The sequence below is a fragment of the Ovis aries genome, chromosome 13 (genome assembly GCF_016772045.2).
Source record: "Ovis aries strain OAR_USU_Benz2616 breed Rambouillet chromosome 13, ARS-UI_Ramb_v3.0, whole genome shotgun sequence".
NCBI classification, from domain to species: domain Eukaryota; kingdom Metazoa; phylum Chordata; class Mammalia; order Artiodactyla; family Bovidae; genus Ovis; species Ovis aries.
In genome coordinates, this window is record NC_056066.1 from 10402991 (window position 1) to 10429037 (window position 26047).

Sequence of the window (26047 nt, forward strand, 5' to 3'; positions counted from 1 at the left end):
ACACCAATACTCAGGTATTTCCAAAGTTCATTTTCTGTAGTGTTTGATATCTACTTAGGGCTATCAGTTCAGTCCTCTGCTAGCAAAACCATGGGTGTCTTTAGAAGCAGACAATTTTTTATGCATACCACATGGTAAAGTGACACTACTGATCACTTTTTGTGTTCCTGTTTTAATATTTTCTGAAACAAGACTTTTCCTTATCACTTAGATTTTTTTAATGTATTTGTGGAATATATTTATGTTAAGACCACTTTTTAGGCTTACGTAGATTTTTACCACATGTATATGTAAGGAAAAAGCAAAATAGTTTTTATTCCTTAAACTTCACCACTTGCAGAGTCTGACTCTTATGAATAACTTTTTAGTTGTCAAGTTCATGTACGTCCGTAAAATATATTAACAGTGAGCTACTAGAAAAAAAGACTGCTCTTGTATGTTGACAGCAGTCCCAGTTGCTAGTACATTTTCTCACTGCTTGGTCTCAGTGACTGTACTTAGTCTCAGAATACAGACTGGCTCTGCTCTGAGTGGCTGTTTAAGGGGAAGTTGGCCACATTGGTTGGTGTTAGAGGGAGGGAGAGGGAGGATGGAAAAGGGGACTGTGTAGGCCATTTTAAGGGCATGCTTGCACTCCGAAATGGGGAAGTATTAGAGGATCTTGTAAACTGAGTTACTTACAGTGGTAGCGTTCACTCGTTTTAGTATTTGGTGAGTTTTGGCAGTTGTATACAGTTGTGCGAAGGTCATAGGGTACAGAGCATTCCGTCACGCCTCAGAGAAAGGGCTCCCTTGTGTTCCTTTGCAGTCAGTGTCCCCATCCCAACCCTAGGCAACCACCCATCTCCTTTCTATCGCTGCAACTGTGCCCTGTCTAGAATGCTCTTATTTAATTTTGGGGCCTCACCTGGCAGCATGTGGGATCCTAGTTGCCTAACCAAGGATTGAACCTCACCCCCTGCAGTGGAAGTGTGAAGTCTTAACCCCCGAACCACCAGGGAAGTTCGTAGAATGTGTTTTTGTTGCTGTTACTGCTATTTTTATTTTTAGTTGTGCCGGATCTTTGTTGCCGCACAGGCTTCCTCTGGTGGTGGTGAGCGGGGGCTCCTCTTCATCGCGGTGCACCAGGCTTCCATTGCGGTGCTTTCTCTTGCTATGGGGCACAGGCCCTAGGCACATGGGCTTAGATGCTCCTCTGCGTGTGGAGTCCTCCCAGACCAGGGGTCAAACCTGTGCCCCCGAATTAGCAGGTGGATTCCCATCTGCTGCATCTCCAAGGGAGTCCGCTAGAATGCTTTTGAGGTGTATCTCTATTGTGTGGATCAGCAGTTTGTTCCGCAAGTGGATGGGCATTTTGAGTTCTTTCCGGTTTGGGACCATTGTGAATAAAGTGACTCTGAACTTTCACATGGAAGTCTGTGTGGGACATAAGTTCTGTGAGAAGAGTTCAAGCAGAGAAGTGACATCTGATTACTTTTGAAAGCTGTTTATTTTGAAAAAAAAAATCCAATTTATATGAAAGTAGCTGAAAAAGTACACAGAACTCCCGTAAATGTTTTTGAACTGTCAAGTAGGGGAAATTTCCCCACAACCCCTCCTGAATTCTAGCTGGACTAATAATAAAATTGACACAAAACAGATTAACAGAAAATACAAATGTTAATTCGTGTGCACACAGGTCCCATGGAAATGAGAACCTAAATAGTGGCCAAAACAAACTTTTTTCTTTTTCACTTTTTCAATATGTTTTTTATAAATTACAGTGTTTGTCTTAAATTAGTGGCAAATGCGAAATTTAATTTTGACAACTGTTTAAGTCTGCTTCACGAATAATTGTATTACTTTACAGATGATCCATGGGAATTTCTCTTGGTTTTTCAACAAATTGTATATATGTCTTAATATTACACTATGGAATGAGGTTCGTGATATTGTACAGGAGACGAGGATCAAGACCATCACCATGGAAAAGAAATGCAAAAAAGCAAAATGGCTGTCTGGGGAGGCCTTACAAATAGCTGTGAAAAGAAGAGAAGCGAAAAACAGAAAAGGAAAGATATAAGCATCTGAATGCAGAGATCCAAAGAATAGCAAGAAGAGATAGAAAGCCTTCTTCAGTAATCAATGCAAAGAAATAGAGGAAAACAACAGAATGGGAAAGACTAGAGATCTCTTCAAGAAAATGAGAGATACCAAGGGAACATTTCATGCAAAGATGAAGGCTCGATAAAGGACAGAAATGGTATGGACCTAACAGAAGCAGAAGATATAAAGAAGAGGTGGCAAGAATACACAGAAAAACTGTACAAAAAAGATCTTCACAACCCAGATAATCACAGTGGTGTGATCACTCACCTAGAGCCAGACATCCTGGAATGTGAAGTCAAGGGGGCCTTAGAAAGCATCACTACGAACAAAGCTAGTGGAGGTGATGGAATTCCAGTTGAGCTATTTCCAGTCCTAAAAGATGATGCTGTGAAAGTGGTGCAATCAGTATGCCAGCAAATTTGGAAAACTCAGCAGTGGCCACAGGACTGGAAAAGGTCAGTTTTCATTCCAATCCCAAAGAAAGGCAATGCCAAAGAATGCTAAACTACCGCACAATTGCACTCATCTCACATGCTAGTAAAGTAATGCTCAAAATTCTCCAAGCCAGACCTCAGCAATACGTGAACCGTGAACTTCTGATGTTCAAGCTGGATTTAGAAAAGGCAGAGGAACCAGAGATCAAATTGCCAGCATCCACTGGATCATGGAAAAAGCAAGAGAGTTCCAGAAAAACATCGATTTCTGCTTTATTGACTATGCCAAAGCCTTTGACTGTGTGGATCACAATCAACTGTGGAAAATTCTGAAAGAGACGTGAATACCAGACCAGCTGACCTGCCTCTTGAGAAATCTGTACGCAGGTCAGGAAGCAACAGTTAGAACTGGACATGGAACAACAGACTGGTTTCAAATAGGAAAAGGAGTACGTCAAGGCTGTATATTGTCACCCTGCTTATTTAACTTCTATGCAGAGTACATCATGAGAAAGGCTGGACTGGAAGAAACACAAGCTGGAATCAAGAATGTCGGGGGAAATATCGATAACCTCAGATATGCAGATGACACCACCCTTATGGCAGAAAGTAAAGAGGAACTAAAAAGCCTCTTGATGAAAGAGGAAAGCGAAAAAGTTGGCCTAAAGCTCAACATTCAGAAAACGAAGATCATGGCATCTGGTCCCATCACTTCATGGGAAATAGATGGGGAAACAGTGGAAACAGTGTCAGACTTTATTTTTGGGGGCTGCAAAATCACTGCAGATGGTGACTGCAGCCATGAAATTAAAAGACGCTTACTCCTTGGAAGGAAAGTTATGACCAACCTAGATAGCATACTCAAAAGCAGAGATATTACTTTGCCGACTAAGGTCCGTCTAGTCAAGGCTATGGTTTTTCCTGTGGTCATGTATGGATGTGAGTGTTGGACTGTGAAGAAGGCTGAGCGCCGAAGAATTGATGCTTTTGAACTGTGGTGTTGGAGAAGACTCTTGAGAGTCCCTTGGACTGCAAGGAGATCAGCCCTGGGATTTCCTTGGAAGGACTGATGCTAAAGCTGAAGCTCCAATACTTTGGCCACCTCATGTGAAGAGTTGACTCATTGGAAAAGACTCTGATGCTGGAAAGAATTGGGGGCAGGAGAAGAAGGGGATTATAGAGGATGAGATGGCTGGATGGCATCACTGACACGGTGGACGTGAATCTGAGTGAACTCTGAGAGTTGGTGATGGACAGGGAGGCCTGTGATTCATGGGGTTGCAAATAGTCGGACATGACTGAGCAACTGAACTGAACTGATTACCTTTGTAACTTAGGCTATACAAACATTCGAAGCAGGCAACTTTTATACCCTTTAGAGAAAGAAACAATAGAGATGAATTGACAGGGCAAAGAAACTTGGGTTTTGTGTGCTCAATTAGGAATCTAAGAAGTTTGTCCCTGGTAGTAAATTCGAGAAGTAATAAGGTTTATACAAATTTCTTGACCCGAATTCCCTCTCCTTGGTGAAAAGGGTGTCTTACCCTTGGAGGCAAGGGGTACACCTTTCTCATGAGAGATTTATTTTCTGCTTTCTGGGGGACAAAAATGAAGGTCAGAGTGTCACTCTTGCTGGTTGTGTTTTAAGTAACTTTAATTCAAACTAATCATTCTGCCACTGTGGCTTAGTTGCGGAGCCCTCCCGCACCCTAGCAGAACCATCTAGGAGTGTGTGGACCTAGTTGCTCATCACCCCTTAGTCTTTCAGGGTGTATTTTCTAAGTGCAAGACCACTCTTTCACATAACTCTAAGATGACCAGCAACATCGAGAAATAGCATCCATCCGACTTACTGATGTCCCAATCATGACCCAAGAATCAAATCCAGGATCACGTGTTGAGCAGAGTTGTCATGTCTCTTTAGTCTCCTGTCAATTCCTCAGCCTGTCCTAAGCCTTTCAGGATCCTAATTTTATAGGGATATCACAACTCTATGTCTATGGATATATCTATCCAGTTATATTAAAAAGTAATGAATTTGCAGCAGTACCTCTGACTGCAACCCCATGGCACCGGGTTTATTCTCGCCTTCCCCATCTCCTTACTTGTAATTTATTTTTCTCCTCCAGGCCCATTAATCTCCCTGTATTTATTAGCTATATTTTGAAGATGATTCAATCAAACCAGGATCTTCTGACTGTTCTTAACTTTCCCATCTGTGGGAGCTGTACAGAATGTCTGAAGAGAGCAGATGTTGTCACCATTAAATATAGTGGTTTTCAACTTGAATTTAACTTTCAATTTTGGCTGCATATTAGAATCATCTGGAAGATATTTGCAAATACTCAGACCTAACCCACAACTGGGTTTCCCAGGTGGCTCAGCAGTAAAGAATCCACCTGCCAATATAGGAGGTTCGGGTTCAATCCCTGGGTCGGGGAAGATCTCCTAGAGAAGGAAGTGGCAACCCACTCCAGTATTCTTGCCTGGGAAATCCCATGGACAGAGGAGCCCGTGGGCAACAGTCCATGGAGTCCCAAAAGAGTCAGACATGACTTAACAACAACAATAACCTACAACCACATCAACTAAATCCTGATCTCCAGGAGTGAAACCCAGTCGTCAATACTTCTCAAGCTTACTGTGTAATTCTAACGTGAGTCAAAGTTAAGAATTAACAAAGCAGATTTCTACCTTTATAAAGTAGGTTATATGATTAGATTTAAATGCAGTCTACTGATAAGTAGAAGATAGTGTCAAAATGGAAACTATTGTGAGAGGCTCACATCTCCATTTTTTTAAACTGGAGGATAATTGCTTTACAATGTCGTGTTGGAACACATGAAAAGATGCTCAACATCACTCAGTATCAGAGAAATGCAAAACAAAACTACAATGAGGTACCATTCCACACCAGTTAGAATGGCTGCGATCCAAAAGTCTACAAGCAATAAATGCTGGAGAGGGTGTGGAGAAAAGGGAACCCTCTTACACTGTTGGTGGGAATGCAAACTGGTACAGCCACTATGGAGAACAGTGTGGAGATTCCTTAAAAAACTGGAAATAGAACTGCCTTATGACCCAGCAATCCCACTGCTGGGCATACACACCGAGGAAACCAGAACTGAAAAAGACACGTGTACCCCAATGTTCATCACAGCACTGTTTATAATAACCAGGACACGGAAGCAACCTAGATGTCCATCAGCAGATGAACGGATAAGAAAGCTGTGGTACATATACACAATGGAGAATTACTCAGCCATTAAAAAAGTACATTTGAATCAGTTCTAATGAGGTGGATGAAACTGGAGCCTATTATACAGAGTGAAGTAAGCCAAAAGAAAAACACCAATACAGTATACTAACGCTTATATATGGAATTTAGAAAGATGGTAATGGTAACCTTGTATGTGAGACAGCAAAAGAGACACAGATGTATAGAACAGTCTTTTGGAATCTGTGGGAGAGGGCAAGGGTGGGATGGTTTGGGAGAATGGCATTGAAACCTGTACATTATATGTGAAACGAATCGCCAGTCCAGGTTCGATGCATGATACAGGGTGCTCAGGGCTGGTGCAGTGGGATGACCCAGAGGGATGGGATGGGGAGGGATTTGGGAGGGGGGTTCAGGATTGGGAACACGTGTACACCCATGGCAGATTCATGTCATGTCAATGTATGGCAAAACCACTACAATATTGTAAAGTAATTAGCCTCCAAAAAATTAATTAATTAAAAAAAACCCAACAATGTCGTGTTGGTTTTTCGCCATAGAACAGCATGAATCAGCCATAAGTATCCATGTGGCCCCTCCTTCTTGGACCTTCCTCTCGCCGCCCCCATCCCACCCCTCTAGGTCGTCACACAGCCCCAGGCTGAGCTCGCGGTGCTATGCAGCGGCTTCCCATTAGCTGTCTACGTTACACGTGGCAGTGTGTATATTTCAGTGCTGCTCTCTCAGTTGGTACCGCCCTCTCCTCCCCCTGCTATCTCCATTGTAAACGTAAAGGCTTGAGGCTTCTCTGGTGATCCAGTGACTCCACACTCCCAGCGCAGGGACCCTGGGCTTGGTTACTGGTCAGGGAACTAGTCCCCACATGCTGCAGCTCGGAGTTTGCGCGCGCAACTAAAGATCCCACGTGCCGCGATGAAGATCAAATAGCCTGCCTGCTGCAACTAACACTGAAGGCAGCCAAATTTTGTAAAAGGCTTAAAGTATTTTTAAGCAGGTTTCTGTGTGGACATAAGTTTTTTAAATCAATTTTTATTAGAGGATGCCTGATTTATAATGTTGCGTTAGTTTCTGCTGTACAGCCAAGTAAATCAGTGTTATGTATATCCACTCTTTTAGATTCTTTTCCCATTTAGGTCATTACAGAGTATTGAGTTTCCTGTGCTATACAGTAGGTTCTCATTAGTTAAAGTATTTTCTGTTAGGGTATTTAATAGGCATTTTGTCTCTTGAAAATGAATCCAGCAAAGACATAATAGTGAGTGTGAAATCCTGGCTAAAAATCTGTGCCGTATTTGATTGCCCTCAAACAGCACTTCTCAAACTTTAATGTCCATACAAATCACTTCTGTATCATGGAAAAAGTAGTTTGCAATTTAGCAGGTCTGGGGTAGGGTCTGAGAGACTTTATAAAATGATGCTAAAGTTGCTAGTCTGGACACCATGTTTTGGTGATAAGACCCCAGCATCTCTGCCCTGATCATTTAGTTAATGAGTCTTAATTTGAAGGGTGTAATGAACCTCTCTTTGTGTGTGTGTGTGTGTGTGTGTGTGTGTGTGAAGTCTCTTCAGTGGTGTCCCACTCTTTACCACCCTATGGCCTGCAGCCCGCCAGGCTCCTCTGCCCGTAGGGTTCTCTAGGAAAGAATACTGGAGTAGGTTTCTGTGCCCTCCTCCAGGGGATCTTCCCAACCCAGGGATCGAAACTAGGTCTCCCACATCTCCTGCACTGAAGGCAGATTCTTTACCACTGAGCAACCAGGGAAGCCTGAGCCTCTCTTTAGCTCTGATAAAACCTAGGGACTTTACCAGGGGGAAAAATAAGAGTGTGCATGCATGTACACACCTAAGCATATAATTCTGGGGGGCTCATGCATGCTTTCAATGAATACCAATTTATGAATACCAAGCATTTTTCTGAGTGCTAAAGGTAGAGCAATGGACAAGATGGAAAAGGTCCCCACCTTGTGGAGTTCTCACTGTGGCGTCAGGGGACAAACAGCCACCAAGAAAGTGAACAAGCCATGTCAAGTAGTGAAACATGTATTAGGACAGGGTCCCGAGGTTTCGTGTGATGGACAGATTGCGTTGGAGGAGTGCAAGAGTGTCTCTGATAAACAAGTGGTCTGTCTGTCGAGCCATCTTGACCATCAGAGGCGGGAAAGCCAGTAACCGGAGGAAAAGGCAATAAGCCCAAAAGGCATGAAGTAGACATGAGCTTCAAAAAAAACACAGAGAGGCTGGTGTGGCAGGAACAGAGCCAGGGAAGGACAGTGACAGAAGATGATTCCAGAGGGCGTAGGGAGGTGGGCAGATCCTGCAGGGCCTTGAACATCACAACAAGGAGGCTGCCTCCATCCCATCCACTTGTCCAAGCCTGTTTTTGCATCCTAAAGGAGCTATAGCCCCCATTTTTGAGAACCCCAGACTGAGAAGCTAATTTAGGAACTAAAGAAAAAAATGTCTTTGGGGGATTAAAGGTTCAGAGAGTCCATCTGAAAATCTAGAAAAAGGAGGGAAGGAAGCTCAGGACACAGTTCATCTCTGGACCACCGGCCCCACGCTACCCCCACCCCAACCAGACCCCGAATGGTGCGCTACCAGGCACAATAGCTTGCTGAGTTGTCGTAAGTTTGAATTCCTATTTGTGAGTAAACTTTTACAGAGAAGCTTCTAGTTTCCATCCCATCTCTTCCTGCTGCAGAACCCTAGGACATCCCAGGCCTGCTCAGGTGGCCCTCGGGAGGCTGGGGTCTCTCTTTTCTTAGTTCTTGGCCTTTGAATGGCCCACGATGGCTTCCAAGCCTCAGCTTAGTTGGCTTAGTTGTGACTGCTCAGGCGTGGCTTTTTTCAACATTTCACCCTGCTTTGAGGGGGCCTGGCTGAGTTTGTGCAGTCCTCATTTCGGAAAGTGCCTCTTACATAGCAATTGTCTTTGAACTTGCCTGTGTCAAGGGCTGGCTGGAGACTGTTACAGACTGTGAAACAGCTGCCGGATCAGGATTAAGAGGGTTTGATCGATGCTTTCATTTTCCCCGAGATCCTCTCAGGCCTCCAGATTATAGAAAGAAAAACCGCACTGGCATTCTCCTTTCAAAGATGACTTCTAGGGAATTCCCTGCCAGTCCAGTGGTTAGAGATTCGAGGCTTTCACTGCTGAGGGTGCAGATTTGATCTCTGATCGGGGAACTAAGATGGCACAAACTGTATGGTGCAGCCAAAAAAAAAAACCCTGGAAATAATGGGGAGAGGGCACTTTAAGAGAGAGAAGTGGCCCCAAACACTCTCTAACAAGCACCAGCCGAGTGTGTAAACCCTAGGGCCCGGGTCTTTCTAAATTCACGCTGTCGCTAGTGCCTACAACAGTGCCTGGCACATAGGTGCTCAGGAAGTAGTTGTTGAATAGATGGAGCCAGGTATTAGTGCTTCAGCTTTGATGACTTGTAGCGGTGCCCCTCTTCCCATAGGAAAGATGCCTGCAAGTGGGCCAGGCAGGGATGGGGGCTTCAAGGAGAAACACAAACCTCCAGCTTTGCTCCCTTCTCTATTAGCCATGCACATTGGAGACAGAATTTCAAAAATCTCCAAGACAGGAAGCAGAAAAAAGCCAGTTCCATTTCTCCAAACCACCTACCTCATCTCCCCGCATTGCTAGGGTCTTAAACATGTTACAATCCCTGTCTGACCCGATACACATGGTTCCGAAGGATCCCATCAGGAATGATTTGTCAATGTAAGCATTCTCTACTTATCTATTATATATATCCAGATGTTGTTAGATGTTTAATCAAAAGTATTTGTATTAAGGATATAGATATCACATTTTCAACAGTTCTCTACGATTAGTACATCTTCTCATACATTGAAAGAATATGGTGTTTGAACTAAAAACATTTTTCAAATGACTTAAAATTCTCATAGTTCTTTCAACAATGTCTTCCTGATGTAATAAACCACAGCAAAAGTGACTCTAACAAGGGTGGAGGATTGTCATACTGAGTAAAGTATGTCAGACAGAGAAGGAGAAATATTGTATGACATCACTTATATGAAGGATCTGAAAAGAAATTGTACAAATGAGCTTATTTACAAAAAAGATATAGCTCTACGGACTTCGAGAATGAATTCAAAATGGATAACCTACAAGGACGTACTGTATATAGCGCAGAGAACTCTGCTCAATGTTATGTGGCAGCCTGGATGGGAGAGGAGTTTGGGGGAGAATGGATACATGCATCTGTCTGACTGAGTCCCTTTGTTGTCCACCTGAAGCTATCACAACATTGTTAATCAGCTATCCTTCAGTATAAAATAAAGTGTTTTTAAAATAGTGGACTATTTTGGGGAGCATTTGTGTGTAAGAAAAGACACAGCGTTTGAGTCTCTTTAGAAAATCTGATGCTAAATAACCCCTAGAGCCCAGTCACTGCTATGAAGGCCAAGGCACGGGTAGCCACGGGTAGCCACCTCCCCATTGGCTGCAGGGGACTCGCCCAGATGTCTGGCTTTCACATAAAAGACAGGAAGCACTAAAGTCAGTCTCCACTTCCACTCAAAGGGCGAAAGCAAAAACAGCAAAAGAGATGGCAAGACTGTTGTTCCTTTTCCTCCCAGGTCTTGTGGCCATATGTGCCGTGCATGGAATATTTATGGACAGACTTGCCTCCAAGAAGCTGTGTGCAGATGATGAGTGTGTCTGTAAGGACTTTTTTATGCCTTTTATTACCTTTCTATTATATAATTGAAAAAAAGATATCCACTAATAGCGTAGAATCTAATTGTGTTTGGAAGTGAATCTTCTCTAATGTGCATGCGATTAGCGTCGGTTCTCCCGGTCTGTGCCTTTTGTGTCTCAGCATGAAGAATTCACTTGGCTAAGATTCTGTTAGATGCTGCTTTAATAACCTTAGTTATCTTCTGGAATTGAATGTGAGCTATAAACCAGGAGGTGTTAGTCACTGTGATTTCCTAGTCTTCTGATATGCTCTGCGGTTTTTACTGTTATAAAACCCAGGAGTCAATGCTTTCTTCTTCTGGATACTATTTCATGGTTTTTTCTTCCAGATACTATTTCTCTGGCCAGAGCTCAAGAAGATTACAATGCTCCAGACTGTAGATTCATTAACGTTAAAAAAGGGCAGCGGATCTATGTTTACTCAAAGCTGGTAAAAGAAAATGAAGCTGGAGAATTCTGGGCTGGCAGCGTAAGACGAGATTATTTAAAATACATAAACTATCTTGACACATGTTGCCCTTAACTTTTCCTCTGTTACCTATCTTCGATGCCTTTTAATATTTAAAACTAACTGTTAAGAACAATAGAGAAGCTGTGGCTATGCAAAACTTCATGTATATTTGCTTTCATTGCATTTTAAAGAAACAAGGAAAACTTCATCACAAAACCCAATGTAGGTTTATCTGCTGTTTTGGCAAGAAAATCTAGTTGAACACATGGGGGTGTGAACATCCCAAAGAGTTTGAATCTTATTCAAAAATACTTGAGTGGATTTGCCAAGTAAAAGGCATGTGTGCTGGCAGTCAGGCTACATTTCAATATTTTTAAGGAAACTTTAGCACCCTCTTTCACTCCAAAGAATCTGCTTTCTTCAGTTAGAACACACAGGGGTGGGCCCTGGGGAGGGATGAAGCTGAACTGATTTACTGTCCTCCACTGCAGCTCCAGCTCCAGAGATGTATTCTCAAGTAGTGAAGAATTAAATCTGAGATGCACTCAAGAATCTGTTCACTTGAATTTTTAAAAATGGGGAGAATCCTTTAAAAGTTCTTTAAAATAACAGTGTCTATTTACTTAAAAAAAAAAGTAAAAGATACAGACTTCATTTATGGGTTCCAAAAAAGATTTCTGGGCAGCTCACAGATTGCACACTGAGACGCTCAAGTGGCAGACCGGTAAGAGTGGGCCACGAAAGAACAGACACGCAGTTTCTGTGGGTTGACTTAGTTACTGTGAGTGAACTTCAGATTTGGGTTTGTACCCCCCAGAATCCAGACTGAGAAGCAAGGCATTGGTAGTTATATGATTCCCATGGACAACAAAGAGGATGCCTGAGGGTTTCTAAAGAGTATCACGTCCGCTCTCTGTTACATTTCTGGGCACTCAGGTCTATGCCAATCAGTCTGAGGATGAAATGGGAACCGTGGGTTATTTTCCCAGCAACTTGGTCCAGGAACAACATGTGTACCAAGAAGCCACCAAGGAAGTTCCTACCACGGTAAGCGTCTCTGGGGCTGGGGAGAGGGGAGAGAAGGACTCAGAATGTAGATGTAGGCAGGTGTACAAAGATGCATCACGCAACTTACAAACTGCGTAGAGTAAAGCTCCTCACTTCCAAGGGTGGCATCTCTAGACAACGAGACTTGGGAGGCATTTATACCTACTATCAATGTTGAAAGCTTAGTGAACTCTGTCACTAGAGAAAGTGTTTTAGTTGTAGGTTATCCTGGAAATGACTCCACGTCACAAAGAAAGAAGCCAAAATAGTATTAACTGAGTCTTACTGACAGGCTCACTTATCAACTAAACACTTGGTCTGAGAAAAATATCAGCACCTGTATTTATTCTTTGTTTAATAAAATCAAAACATTCTGGAAAAAATTTGAATGCCTGTTTTTGTGATAGAGAGACTCTACTTATGTATGAAAAAGAATTGTACTTTTCCTAATGCCCTGGGGTCTTGTATAACCAGAACAGAAATAAAAGATCCATTTTGAGTGATTTTGCAAGGTGATTATTTTTAAATAGTTCTTCTGGAGCTAATCGCTATGCAAAAAAACTTTAAAACATTGACCAGCCTACACAAATGCAACTCATTTGTCATCATGTCTTAGCATTGAACTTGAATGTGTCAAAGAATCATAAATTAAAAGTGTATTTGAGAATTTTCATTTTAAGTAGTTTTTGAGTGAAAGTAAAACTTGTGTCATACTCTCGGGGTTCAAGCTTTACTTATTTTAACTCCAAATTTCCCTTTGATTACGTATGATTTTAAATAAAGGATCTACATCCTTTTTTTTTTTTTTTTTGGTCCTGCATGCTCAGCTCAGTCTTTTTTCGCTTTTTTTTTAATCCCCTAGGATATTGACTTCTTCTGCGAGTAAGAAGTTGGACAAATTCGCCGATAGAAAGCAAACTTCAGAAATAAAGGAAAAAAAAAAACAAACCTGTCCCTATTTTCTGACTTTTGTTTCAGGGGTTTGACTTGGGCCTGGAGATGGCGGATAAAGGGGAGGGGAGAGGAGAGGGTGAAGGAGGAAGAAGGAAAGGAAATGGGAGGGGGAGTGTTCTCCTGGTCTGGTCTTCCAGACTACCTGGAACTGGATGGTGTTTGCCTCAGATGGGTGAGTTGAAAGCAGAGGATTATTTTTTCAGCCTAGAGCCTTCTCTTACAAAGGGATCAAATAGAAGATGGTTCATTTATAGTTATTTCTAAATAGTAATTCTTCCCAGCTCTTTGGATCCTTGAATAAACTTAAGGTCGTGATTCTCTTTTTTGGACATGATGTCTTCTACTAGTCTCTCTGGCTAACTGCAGTATTATAATGTACCCCAATGGACATAATATTTGATGCCTTTGGGGTGTGAAGCTGCTGGAGGAGAAAGAACTGTTTGGACTATGCTTCTAAATTTCTTTTTAAAAAATGTCTCACAAATTATTTCAGTTGGATAACTTTACTTTCTAAACAATAAATTTATCTCTCCCCAAATTTTAAATAATGTAAAATTTTAATTTCAATAAATTTTCATTTTAATAGAGTTTAAATAATTGTAAATTTAAACTTTTAATTTTTAAATTAGTTTAAGTGGTGGGGTACTTTATGAAATATTTGTAATATAATAATTTCCCCTTATTATGTGCTATTACTGGATATTATTCAAGCTTCAAATCAAAAAATTTTTAAAAAGTCTGTGGGTTATTTTGTCCATTTTTATTTCAACTTTGAATATCCTCTTCCCTAAGTCGAGGGTAATATGTTAAGAGATCTGGTGAGGGGATACAGGTTTGGTGATCCTGATGGACTCACAAGTTTTTCCACAGTTAACTGGAAATCAGATTTGGTTATGTGTTACTAATGTAATTCTTTTGATGTAGTCATGAGCTTCTGTTTGTTTGTTTACATGTAATTAAAATGCCTGTGCTACACGAAAAATTTTCACAATTTCTGAGTTAAAAATATTTAAAAACACTTTCAGCTTGAGGAATAGAAAGTCTGGGAGGTGAGAGTTGGGAATGAGGTTTGTTCCCGTTTTCTGGAGTCTGATCATTCCACAAGCGTAGAGAGGAGGATTTTTAGGACAGGTTGGAGACTTGGACCCCCGGGTCATTTTATAGCTGTGTCCACTGTGACTTTGGGTGAATATGTTTTTGCCAAACTCTTATGGACGTCAGTCAAATAAAATGGTAACCCCCCTGAGAAAAAGCCCCTTAAACCCAAACCTACCTTTTTCTTCTTTTTTTTCTCTCACTTTATTCCTAAAATGTTTCAGGCAGCATCTAGATCTCTCAACACAATATTTACCCAACCTCTGTTTCTATCTGCCTGTTACTTGCTGGCCTCCCCTGATTCCAGATACCCCATCACCTCTCAAGACATCCAGCACCCCCACTGTGCCCTCAGTCTACCCAGAACCCCCATCTGCCCAGGCTCAGGCATCCAACCTCACTCCTCAGGTACAGGGCTTCCAGCTGTAGGCTCCCTCCTGGCCCAAATCTGCTCCTACCCTCAGGACTGGTCTCATCCAGAAATCCAGAGCTCATTGACTGATTCAAATCTCCTGGGGGCTCACCTGCTGGGAAAGAATGAAGACTCTTGCAGGAACTTCAAATACCATCGAGGCTCTGGGAAAGCAAAAAGTCATCCCTGGACCAATAGGGGTAGGGCCTCACCTGGGAGCTGGTTAGAAAGTGGAGTCTCAGGGCTCACCGCAGACCTTCTGAATCAAAACCTGCATCTTAACAAGACCCTCGGGGATTCATGGACACATCCTAGAAAGGGAAAAACTTCATTCTACTCTCCTCGACTCTGTGGCTGGACCTAAGAGTTTAAACTGTTGTAGGACAGGTAAATAGGAAAAAAGCATACACATTTAATTCATAAGATTTACGGAAGGATAAGAAAATAAGATGAGACTTGGACATGGGTAGCACAGATAAGTCGGTCCCACGAGCCCACTTAGGGAGAGTGGGAGACAGCCTAGGGCAGGGCAGTGGGTACCAGTGCAAGTGAGGAAATTCCCTGGTGGTCCAGTGGCTAAGACTCCATGCTCCTAATGCAAGAGGCCCAGGTTTGAGCCCTGCTCAGGGAACTGAGCTCACATAAATCGCATAGATCTCAACTAAAAAAGATTCCTCATGCCACAGCTAAGACCCAGTGCAGCCAAATAAATTTTAAAAAAATTTTAATTGAAACTATAAAGTTAATTTTTTTCCAAAAAAGTGGATGAGGCAAGTACAGAAAGCCCGTGAAGGTGAGAAGAGTCAGAGCATGTGGGGTGCTGGCAGGCAAAAACTTGAAATCTTTTTTAAAGGATGTGTGGAATTGGTGGCTTAGAAAAGCTGGGTGATGAAAGCAGAGCCCAGGGCACCCAGGAAGCCTGTGGGCTGCACAGCTTGGTGCTGCCATTTCCTAGCTATGCATGTGCTTGAATAAGGTCCTAACTTTGAGGAACCTCCATTTTCTTGACTACAAAAGAGGTTACAGACAGCCTAGTGGCAATTACTGGCAGTCTAGTGGTTAAGACCCCATGTTTCCAAGGCAGGATCAATGAGTTAATTGCTGGTTGGGGAACTAAGATCCCATATGCCACGTGGTGTGGCAAAAATAAAATGAAAAATGCAGACTTAGAGAACAAACTTAGGGTTGCCAGTGCGGAAGGATGGGAGGAAAGGGTAGTTAAGGAGTTTGGGATCAACATGTAAACCCCACTGTATTTAAAACGGAGGACCAACAAGGTCCTACTGTACACAGGGGACTCTGCTCAATGTTATCTGGCAGCCTGGATGGGAGGGGAGTATGAGGAAGAACGGGTACATGTATATGGATGGCTGAGTCCCTTGCCTGTCCACCTGAAGCTATCACAACCTTGTTAACTGGCTATCAGTTCAGTTCAGTCACTCAGTCATGCCCGACTCTTTGCGACCCCATGAATTGCAGCACGCCAGGCCTCCCTGTCCATCACCAACTCCCGGAGTTTACCCAAACTCATGTCCATAGAGTTGGTGATGCCATCTAGCCATCTCATCCTCCCTTCTCCTCCTGCCCCTAATCCCTTCCAGCATCAGGGTCTTTTCCATGAGTCAACTCTTCGCATGAGGTGGCCAAAGTATTGGAGTTTCAGCTTTAGCATCAGTCCTTCCAATGAACACCCAGGACTGACCTCCTTTAGGATGGACTGGTTGGATCTCCTTGCAGTCCAAGGGACTCTCAAGAGTCTTCTCCAACACCACACTTCAAAAGCATCAATTCTTCGGCGCTCAGCTTTCTTCTTAGTCCAACTCTCACATCCATACATGACCACTGGAAAAACCATAGCCTTGACTAGGCGGACGTTTGTTGGCAAAGTAATCTCTCTGCTTTTCAATATGCTATCTAGGTTGGTCATAACTTTTCTTCCAAAGAGTAAGTGTCTTTTAATTTCATGGCTGCAATCACCATCTGCAGTGATTTTGGAGCCCCCAAAAATAAAGTCTGACACTGTTTCCACTGTTTCCCCATCTATTTGCCATGAAGTGATGGGACCAGATGCCATGATCTTCGTTTTCTGAATGTTGAGCTTTAAGCCAACTTTTTCACTCTCCTCTTTCCCTTTCATCAAGAGGCTTTTCAGTTCCTCTTGACTTTCTGCCATAAGGGTGGTGTCATCTGCATATCTGAGGTGATTGATATTTCTCCCGGCAATCTTGATTCCAGCTTGTGCTTCTTCCAGTCCAGTGTTTCTCATGATGTACTCTGCATAGAAGTTAAATAAGCAGGGTGACAATATACAGCCTTGATGTACTCCTTTTCCTATTTGAAACCAGTCTGTTGTTCCATGCCCAGTTCTGTTGCTTCCTGACCTGCATATACTTGAATATAAAATAAAAAGGTTTTCAAAACCAAATACAAAATAAATAATAAAAGGGATTAATGAAAACTTTGTGGCTGAGTTGTGGCAAGGTTTAAATACAATGTGTGCACAGGGTCTGCAAATGGTAGGACCCCTAAGTGGCAGTCACTATCAGCTGACCCGAGAGGATTTTCGTGGACAATGGCCTTCACTCATACACTTGTGCTGTGACCTACCAGATGCTTCACTGATCAGACACTGCATTTCCCCATCAGACCATCTGGAATGTCCATAGCAAAGATATTTGGAACACTTTCCAGATTGCATACTTTTATGTAGTTTTATTACTATTTTTTAAATCACCTAAAATTGTCTGACAGTCCCAAGTCATTTCAGGGACACGGTGTGAAATACGTGTGTATAATTTTTTTTTCAAGACTATTTTTTGTTTATTTAACTCTGCCATATTTACTTTTACATAAATGTTCTTTTACATATTGCGTGTATATAATTTAGATTCGAGGTCCCAGTTCTGGTCACAGCCATTCGTCAGCATCAGCATGGAAGGGTCACCACACCTTAGGAAGATCAACATGTATAATTTGCTCACCCATGAGACCTACAGTCAGGTAAGTGTCAGCATGTAAGCTAATCATATTAGGGTTGTCTCATTTGTGTATCTCCATCCTAGCAGGGGTTTAGACAGCAGCACCTCTTGGGAAATCCACCTCGTGGTGGGGGAAGGGTGCCCCCCACCAGAGCGTGATCCCTTGGGTCCACAGCTTGAGGGCAGTCTCTGTATTTGCTGGGTTGTACGCTGTCCCTCTGCTTTCTAGAGGTGGGAAGTTCAAGTCCATAGCCAGACATTCTGACCCTCATTCTGTTGAAAGCCTTGGATAAGATCCAAAGCACATGACAGCCCAGGGGTCACTGGGGAGAGAGAACTCCTCCTCAGATCACAACAGGGACCCACAGGGAGACTGAGGTCTGTGGTTTCCACTCACTTTCTAAAAAGGCACGCATGGGTCAGAATGTATACTAAGGAAGAGGTTATTCTGGATAGATTAGTAGGATGCATAACGTTACGCGGGATACATCTTTGTTATGGTAAATACAGTAAATACAAGTAATCTAAGCAGGCTGCACGTGGCTGTTTCTGCGTTTTGGCCTCATGTTATGTCAGAGTCAGTGGAACTTCTGCAATGGAATCGTTGTAGATTTCAGACCCCTCGAGACTCTTCCTGATCATGTGGGACGCTGGCTCAGACTTCTGTCGTCTGTCCCCAAGTTCATGTCCTTTAAACTCTTGCTTCCCGTTTTACTCAGCTACACTTGGGAATAATGATGCCTTTGAAGATAACAGTAACTAACTGTGGGGATGATTAAGGGGATTAAATTAAATGTGATACTGTTTGTAAAATCACCCAGCACAGTGCACAGTACACAGTAGGCATGTAATAGACGTTAATAAAATTAACTTCAAAATGAGAGGCTTTTAAAATCTTTTTGAGGGACTTCCCTGGTGGTCCAGGTGTTAAGAATCTGCCTTGCAATGCAGGGGACATGGCTTGATCCTTGGTCTGGGAGCTGAGATCCCACATGCTGAGGAGCGACTAAGCCTGTAGGCCAGAACAATGAGCCCCTGCGCCACAGTAGAGAGTCTGTGGGCCCCACGAAAGAGCCTGCATGCAGAGACAAAGGTCCCACATGCCGCAACTAAGGCTGGACACAGCCAAACAAATACTTATTTTTTTAAAAAAAGCATAAGACATTTTGAAACCTTGGAAGAACTACAGATTTTTCTAAGTGAATCAAAAGTATATCTTGTGCATCTTTTATTTCCAGAACACTTCCGTCTTTCTCCATAGTTTTTTGGCAGTGGTTTGCAAGGCATTCTGTAAATACTTAGGATGAAGATGCAGACACACATATACACAAGCTTGACAAATGTTATATTTAACGTCTGGGATGGCACCTCTTTCCTACCTTCATTACCGGGGAAATGTTTCTGGTGCTCTGTTAAAGAGATGTTTAAAAACCCCTGGGCACCAGGGAGATACTGTTCCCTTATAAGCCTCAATGCCCTGTTTCTTAGAGTTCTTCCCACTCTCACCCTCCCGCAGCCTCAAAGGATATTGCCAATGGCAGGAGGCCATCAGACTCTCCCTGCTATCTGATGTTCAGCCAAGAACGACTGTGCTTGATTTCAGCCACTCCTGAGTGCCTGCAGTTGTGACATATCCTTGGGATGACTAATAAAGAAGTGGCTAGAGGTCTTTCAGAGTAAATCCCTTGCCATCCTGCAGAAACTATTAAAGACTGACCTAATTAATGGGCCCATAGATTTGTGAGCCACCTCATTTTCAGAGAACAGGCTTTAAAATTCCCTTTCTTGGCTATTTCCCTGGAACAAACATTCAGCGAATGGCAAGAAAGGGCAATTTAAGGCCCCGCTTTGATTACCTGCTGAAAACACCATGAGCTCATCTCTCCCTGCCTTTGGGCAGCACATTCCTGCTGTAATAGCATTCCTTTTTGTTAAAAGTTGTATCTCTTGTTCAAGGGGCCGGTGGTTGGGCAAGCTGTTTTGCTCTCTGCAAACCTGCAAGAGGTAAATCAGAATCTCCATCAGATATTAAGAATAGAGACCCAGTTTTTCAATTCCCAGCTGTGAAGTCTTAAAACCCTTTCCCCACCAGTCCTAGGAATGGTTTTCTTTCTGACTTGCTATGTGAAATGGCAAAGTGAAACAGAGTAACTGATGTGATTGTCAGGATAATCAAGCCTCCAGTCAGCGTCTACCAGAAAATCCAGATTATTAGGGTCCCCACCTCCTTCCCTGCCCTGATGGTTTTGGTAAAGACACAGTTTGTACAAAAAATACTTGAGTCACAGTTGACTTTGTTCAATGTTCACAGTGTGGTTAAATTCAGCAGTGGTTTTTGCACAGTCAAGTTTTAGAAAATCCTAGCATATTTCAGGAGAAGGCAATGGCACCCCACTCCAGTACTCTTGCCTGGAAAATCCCATGGACAGAGGAGCCTGGTGGGCTGCAGTCCATGAGGTTGCGAAGAGTCGGACATGACTGAGCGACTTCCCTTTCAGTTTTCACTTTCATGCACTGGAGAAGGAAATGGCAACCCACTCCAGTGTTCTTGCCTGGAGAATCCCAAGGATGGCGGAGCCTGGTGGGCTGCTGTCTATGGGGTCGAACAGAGTTGGATACGACTGAAGTGACTTAGCAGCAGCAGCAGCATATTTCATACGCTTAGAAAAGAGGTAAATTGAAGGTGCCAGCACTCTTAGCATCATGGGCTCCTGACCCTTGATAAGTGTGGGCATTTATTACTTCTCAAGTTTATTGGCCTATGCCCCCAATTCCGTACAGGGAAATAGGAAGCTTCATTCATGTCACATGTAAACACATCTCTGGAGGGAGTGGGTATTTTAGCTCCGTATGGGGAGAAGACATAGGAGCAAGCACTAGGAGGAAAAAAAAAAATCTCATTTCTTCGACAAGCAGCCTTATATATCTGAATGCTGGTGGGGGGTGGCAAAGAGAAAGGGAAATCACACAAACTAATACTATTCCATGTTGTACCCTTGAAATACAATTTTTATGACTTAAAGGCCTTTCCACGGTATGGTGTCTTCTCAGATGTATCACCTACAAAAACCACAGTGTAGCAGTAATTTAATCAGGAAAATGATCTATTGATCCACACACTTTATATAACCTACCCTCTAACCCATTATTAACAAAGACAGGGAACGCTCCCCAAACCATGATTTAAATATTTTTCTAAATGGAAATGACTTTTCTGTCACCTGTGAGCAATTGTTTTAATCATTTTTCTCAAGAGTAAGCTACACTTAAGTCAGTATGTTAGGGAGATAAAAAATGAGCTTGAGCTGTTAAATCTCTCCCTCCTTCTCCCCTCGCCCATCTCATCTTACCTTCCCTCTTCCTTCTCCCTATTTGCTGCAGCACGTGAGTTTATTCTGGCCAAATGAACCAGTTGAGATGGGAATGTTAATTTGTTTGAGCCATCCTATGTCAAGCTGGCGGAAAAAAATCATGGACTTCCCTCGCAGTTTAGTGGTTAAAATTCCACGCTTCCAATGCCAGGGATATGGGTTCAACCCCTGGTAAGGGAACTAAGATCCCACATGCCCTGTGGTTCGGCCAATAAACTGAATGAAATAAAATCACTTTTTAAAACAATCCCATGCCAGCTCTCAGATTTCCACAAAGCTAAGGCAGAAACCTGAATCGTGGTCCCTGGACCCGCAGCCACTCAGCCGTCATTAATATTCTCCCGCTATTTCTCCTCCCTCTCGTCCCTCTTGCCTCCAAAATGATTTAAGGATTGTATACTCTGCTTCTGGATCTTTCCCTGAGCCGGAAGTCACTAGTAGCAATGCCAGCACAAACAGATCATCAGACCAAAGCCTGAGCCTTGACTCCCAACGACTACAAGAGACACACTGGTTCCCAGAACCAGCCTCAGCCGGGCTCAGGGGACAGCAGACACAGAGTCGGTCACCCAGATAGGCTGGCAATGCTGGTCTTCCTGCACAAAAAGGCAGGGAGGGCGTGCGGGGAGCACCCTGGGTACTCGAGCTTCCAAACCCCACTGTTACCTGAAGCAGACAGACAGATGATCATGGGGGAAAGGAACCAACTATTTTGCATATCAACTGTAAACCAATATCTTAGAGGAGGTTCCCCAGAAGCTGACCCTGAGATGAGGGTTCATGGACAGTGATTGAAGGAAGAATGACTCCCAGGAGAAGCAGGTGAGGGAGACAGGGGCAGCCGGACAGGGCAGGAGTTCAACAAGCAGCAAACCGGGCAACGCCTTGTAGCCCTGGCTTCCGCCTCGTCCCACCTGGGGCGCAGGTGCAGAAAGTGATGTCTTCGGGGCCATAGGGACACAGTGGAGAAGCTGAGTGTTCTTCTGGCCCATTGGTCTTAATTAAAGGTTGCAGTAGGGGGATATCACCTCGAGGCAGTTCTGGTTCTCTCTGCATTTAGGTGCTGAGGTACACGACGATCCTCACAGGGACTTTCAGGGTGTTTGGGGGGGAGCCCCGACTTAATCTGCTGCAGCCCGGCTCTGCACAGTGTGCTCCATTTCACTTCATCCTCACAGCATCCTGCACCTACCGCATCCTTTGTGGGTGGCGGCCGCTGCTGCTGCTGCTAAGTCGCTTCAGTCGGGTTCGACTCTGTGCGACCCCGTAGATGGCAGCCCACCAGGCTCCCCCCGTTCCTGGGATTCTCCAGGCAAGAGTACTGGAGTGGGGTGCCATTGCGTTCTCCGTCCTTTGTGGGCAAGAGGCAGCTAATCAGGCCTTTGATTTCCTTCTCCACAGCTTCCATGGACCCTGAAACTATGATGTGCGTTAGTGAGAAACTTTGGTGGGACCAGGGTGACATCCAGTGGTGGACGTGGAATCCGGCATTCAGAGAGAAATTTCTAAACTTGAGTCTACAAGTCAGGGTGAGTGTCCTTCACAGCATTCAGAGTCAATAATATCTGGGTCACCTCCTGGAATGGATTCAACTACACACTCCACCCTCCCCTCCATCACCCACACTCTTAAAATCTGCCCATCACATGGCATGGATCAGTTCAGTTCAGTCCCTCAGACATGTCCGACTCTTTGCGACCCCATGAATTGCAGCACGCCAGGCCTCCCTGTCCATCACCAACTCCCGGAGTTCACTCAGACTCACGTCTATCGAGTCAGTGACACCATCCAGCCATCTCATCCTCTGTCGTCCCCTTCTCCTCCTGCCCCCAATCCTTCCCAGCATCAGTCTTTTCCAGTGAGTCAACTCTTCGCATGAGGTGGCCAAAGTACTGGAGTTTCAGCTTTAGCATCATTCCTTCCAAAGAAATCCCAGGGCTGATCTCCTTCAGAATGGACTGGCATGGATCAGGGTGGTGTTAATATGCCATTATTGCTGACCTTGTAATCAATTCAACTAATTTAAAAAGTCACACTTTAGGGAAAAGCTGACTTTTCACTTTGACTCATTTTGTATGTTTGCCTTAGATATGGAGCCCTGCAGAGTTTATAGATTGTTTTAGTTGATTTAATTCATTTATACTACCTTGAGCTCAGAGAGTAGATGCTTCTCTAGAAAACAGTCAACATGACACCCAGCCCCCTGCAGGGGTGTCATGGGGATGGCTGAAGGCATAGGACTCGATGTCCAAGATCACTTTTTTAATAAAGTGTGGGGGTGGGGAATGCAGTTAGACAACATGGCTTCAAGTAACAAGCTGTCCACAACATTACACAGGAATATGATTAAAGAAAAGAGAGTCTAGCTTTCTACTTGAGCTAACAGGGCAGTTCTCTACTAGTGCATTTTGATCCCATACCCCAATCTTGGAGACACTTGGCAATGTCTGGAGACACTTGGCAATGTCTGGAGACATTTTTCTTTTTACTGAAACACAGTTGATTTACAATGGTGTGTTAGTTTTCAGGTGTAGAGCAAAATGATTCAGTATATATATATATATGTATATATATATATGTAATTTTTCAGATTCTTTTCCATTACATTAATAGGTCATTATAAGACATTGAGTGTAGTTCTGTGTGCTATAGAGTAGCATATTTTTTCCAAACTTTATATTTTGTATTGGGGAATAGCCAATTAAAGTTGTGATAGTTTCAGGTAAACAGCGGAGGACTCAGCCATACATATACATGTATCCATTCTCCCCCAAAGTCCCCTCCCACCCAGGTGGCCACAGAAAACTGAGCAAAATTCCCTGTGCTATACAGTTTATCTGTTTTATATAGAGTGGTTTGTATCTGCTAATCCCAAACTCGTCATTTATCCTTCCCCCACCCCCTTCTCCATTTGGGAACTATGTGAGTCTGTTCTATGTGAGTCTGTCTCTGTGAATTCATTTGTATCCAGAGACATTTTTGATTGTCACAAGTGGATGGGGACACTACTGGCCTCTAGTGGGTAGAGGCCGGCAATGCTAAACATCCTATTAGACGCAAGAAAACCCCCGCGGAGAATGAGCCAGAGCCAAAGGGCAATAGCGTCCAGGTTAAGAAAGTCTACTGTAAGGGGTGATATTAACCAGTAAATGGACGTTGAAAGAATAATAAATCCTAGGAAATCCTAAGCTATGATCTGGTCCGAGTTTAGCCGGGGGTGTGTTTGTTTTCTAAGCAACCATTAGGTAGAACTGGATACCTGAGAAATAGGTCTGTTCGGGCTTATCCCTACACGCATACCCCGCGCCTTCCAGCGACAGGACACAGCACAGAGAACCTCCGTTTTGCAATGCACCTGTTACAGATGACCATCAGCAGATTCCTTTCTCCACGATTTTAAACACAGTCTTTCTGCTTCATGCAGCTAGCTATGCGCGCCCCAGCTCCCCGTGTAACATTCTGCCAAACGCCTCGATCAGCTCTGGGAGGGCGCAGGGCTAGTGAAGGGCTGACGCATGAGGAGGGCTGCAGGCTATCCGCATTTCTTCCAGCATTTATTTTCACTCCTGGAGGACTAGGAGACTGCTTGATTGCTTTTCAAACAGCTATCATGCCCTCCTAGCTTTACAGCTTCTTCCAGAAGATGATTACAATGTTCTTTTGTTTTTCAAGCAAAAACAGCACTCCCTTACCCCCCGGTAATATATGCACTGTCAATTGCAATTGCGCCAGCTGCCTTTACCTGACATGGATCTCTTTTCCCCTTTATTTCCCCTCCTTTGCTGTTGTCAGCCTGTTTAATCTTTCTGGGGAGAGCTTCCTAGGCACACAATTATATTTACAGAGTCTCTGTACACTTGTGGATACAATTAAAATTTAAACAGTGCACATTTAGCTTAATGTTGACATTTCTCATTCCTTAGAGGAAGAATTTACTTAAACATTAATAACTAAATGTGCAACGGACTTTCCAAGCTGAGAAGGGGAGAAAGGTGCACCGTGCAGCTCTCATCTGTTAGAATTGTGGGTTTGTTTTAAAAAAGATATGCAACTGGAGACCTATTTTCACTTTTCACTTTCATGCACTGGAGAATTCTTGCCTGGAGAATCCCAGGGAAGGGGGAGCCTGGTGGGCTGCCGTCTATGGGGTCGCACAGAGTCGGACAGGACTGAAGCGACTTAGCAGCAGCAGCAGCAGCAGCAGCTGAATTTGAAACTGGTTACTTTATCTCATAGTGGAAGCATATACAAATGTATACTTTTGAACAAAATCCGAACTTAACCTCTGCTTGTCTTGGCTCATGGCTTGAAGGGGCTGGTGTGATTTTTTTTTTTTTTGAAGTTGCTATTGAATTTAAATTTAAAAGAAGGGAAACAGTCCTGCCCTTCTCTGTAAAACTCCTGCTTTCATGTGACAGAGTATTACAATTTTTTAAATTGACAATCTGAAAAGAAGGAGCGCTCTAAAACATAATATAATACACAAGGTATTCTTGCCACTGGATAGTCTTCAGTGAAACTTTAATTGCAAACAAAAAAGAAAAGAAAAGAAGGAAAGCAAAAGGAGGCTAAGATACACACTAGGAGCTGGAATTGGGGTTTGGGTCCTCCAAATCCTATACTCTCGCGCCTTCTCCCCTCCTGGGATTCCTGCCAAGGGAGGGGCATCCACAAGGTGCAAGAGCAGAGTGGCAAAATATCAGCTCAGTTAACCACTGGGCAAGCATCCAAAGCCTGGAGAAGGCAATGGCACCCCACTCCAGTACTCTTGCCTGGAAAACCCCATGGACGGAGGAGCCTGGTGGGCTGCAGTCCACGGGGTCGGAAAGAGTCTGACACGACTGAGACGCTAACACTATCACTTTTTTACTTTCAAGCATCCAGTGATGCCCCCATCTCCTCACACAGGGCTCCTGCACCACAGGCAGGGTTGAAGAGTGAGGCTTAGATGGGCAACCAGGTTTCCACATTCTTGCTTCCTCAAGTCCTGGTCGCCTGGGTCTGTGGCACAGGATTCAACTGACTGTGTGGACAAATGGTGGAGCCCCCTCAACTTCGAAGGAGAAGTCACAACAAGAGACAGGAAGAAGACACCTGCTCTGTGACACCTGCCTCTCTTGGCATGATGGCCTTTGGGTCAGCTGAATTTGCTCTACGCTTCCAGGCAGTCTGGGTGTACCAGAGGCTTGACACCCCCTAGAAGGATCCCTTGGGCTTCCTTGGTGGTTCAGTGGTAAAGAACCCGCC

At 43.7% G+C, this 26047-nt stretch overlaps 1 protein-coding gene across 1 annotated transcript; it reads left to right on the top strand.

The window, feature by feature from the left end:
- Nucleotides 1–10293: 10293 nt before the first annotated feature.
- On the top strand, nt 10294–12938 carry OTOR (otoraplin). Its single transcript, XM_004014170.6, has 4 exons — nt 10294–10455; nt 10822–10961; nt 11880–11990; nt 12853–12938. Exons 1-4 carry the CDS (start codon nt 10341–10343, stop codon nt 12874–12876), a joined length of 390 nt encoding a protein of 129 aa, XP_004014219.1. The 5' UTR covers nt 10294–10340; the 3' UTR covers nt 12877–12938.
- Nucleotides 12939–26047: the final 13109 nt, after the last annotated feature.

Coding starts and splice junctions, on each gene's coding strand:
- OTOR (XM_004014170.6), top strand. CDS start 10,341: ATGGCAAGACTGTTGTTCCTTTTCCTCCCAGGTCTTGTGGCCATATGT. Junction 10,456..10,821: donor TGCAGATGATGAGTGTGTCT/GTAAGGACTTTT, acceptor TTTTTCTTCCAG/ATACTATTTCTCTGGCCAGA. Junction 11,991..12,852: donor CCAAGGAAGTTCCTACCACG/GTAAGCGTCTCT, acceptor TTAATCCCCTAG/GATATTGACTTCTTCTGCGA.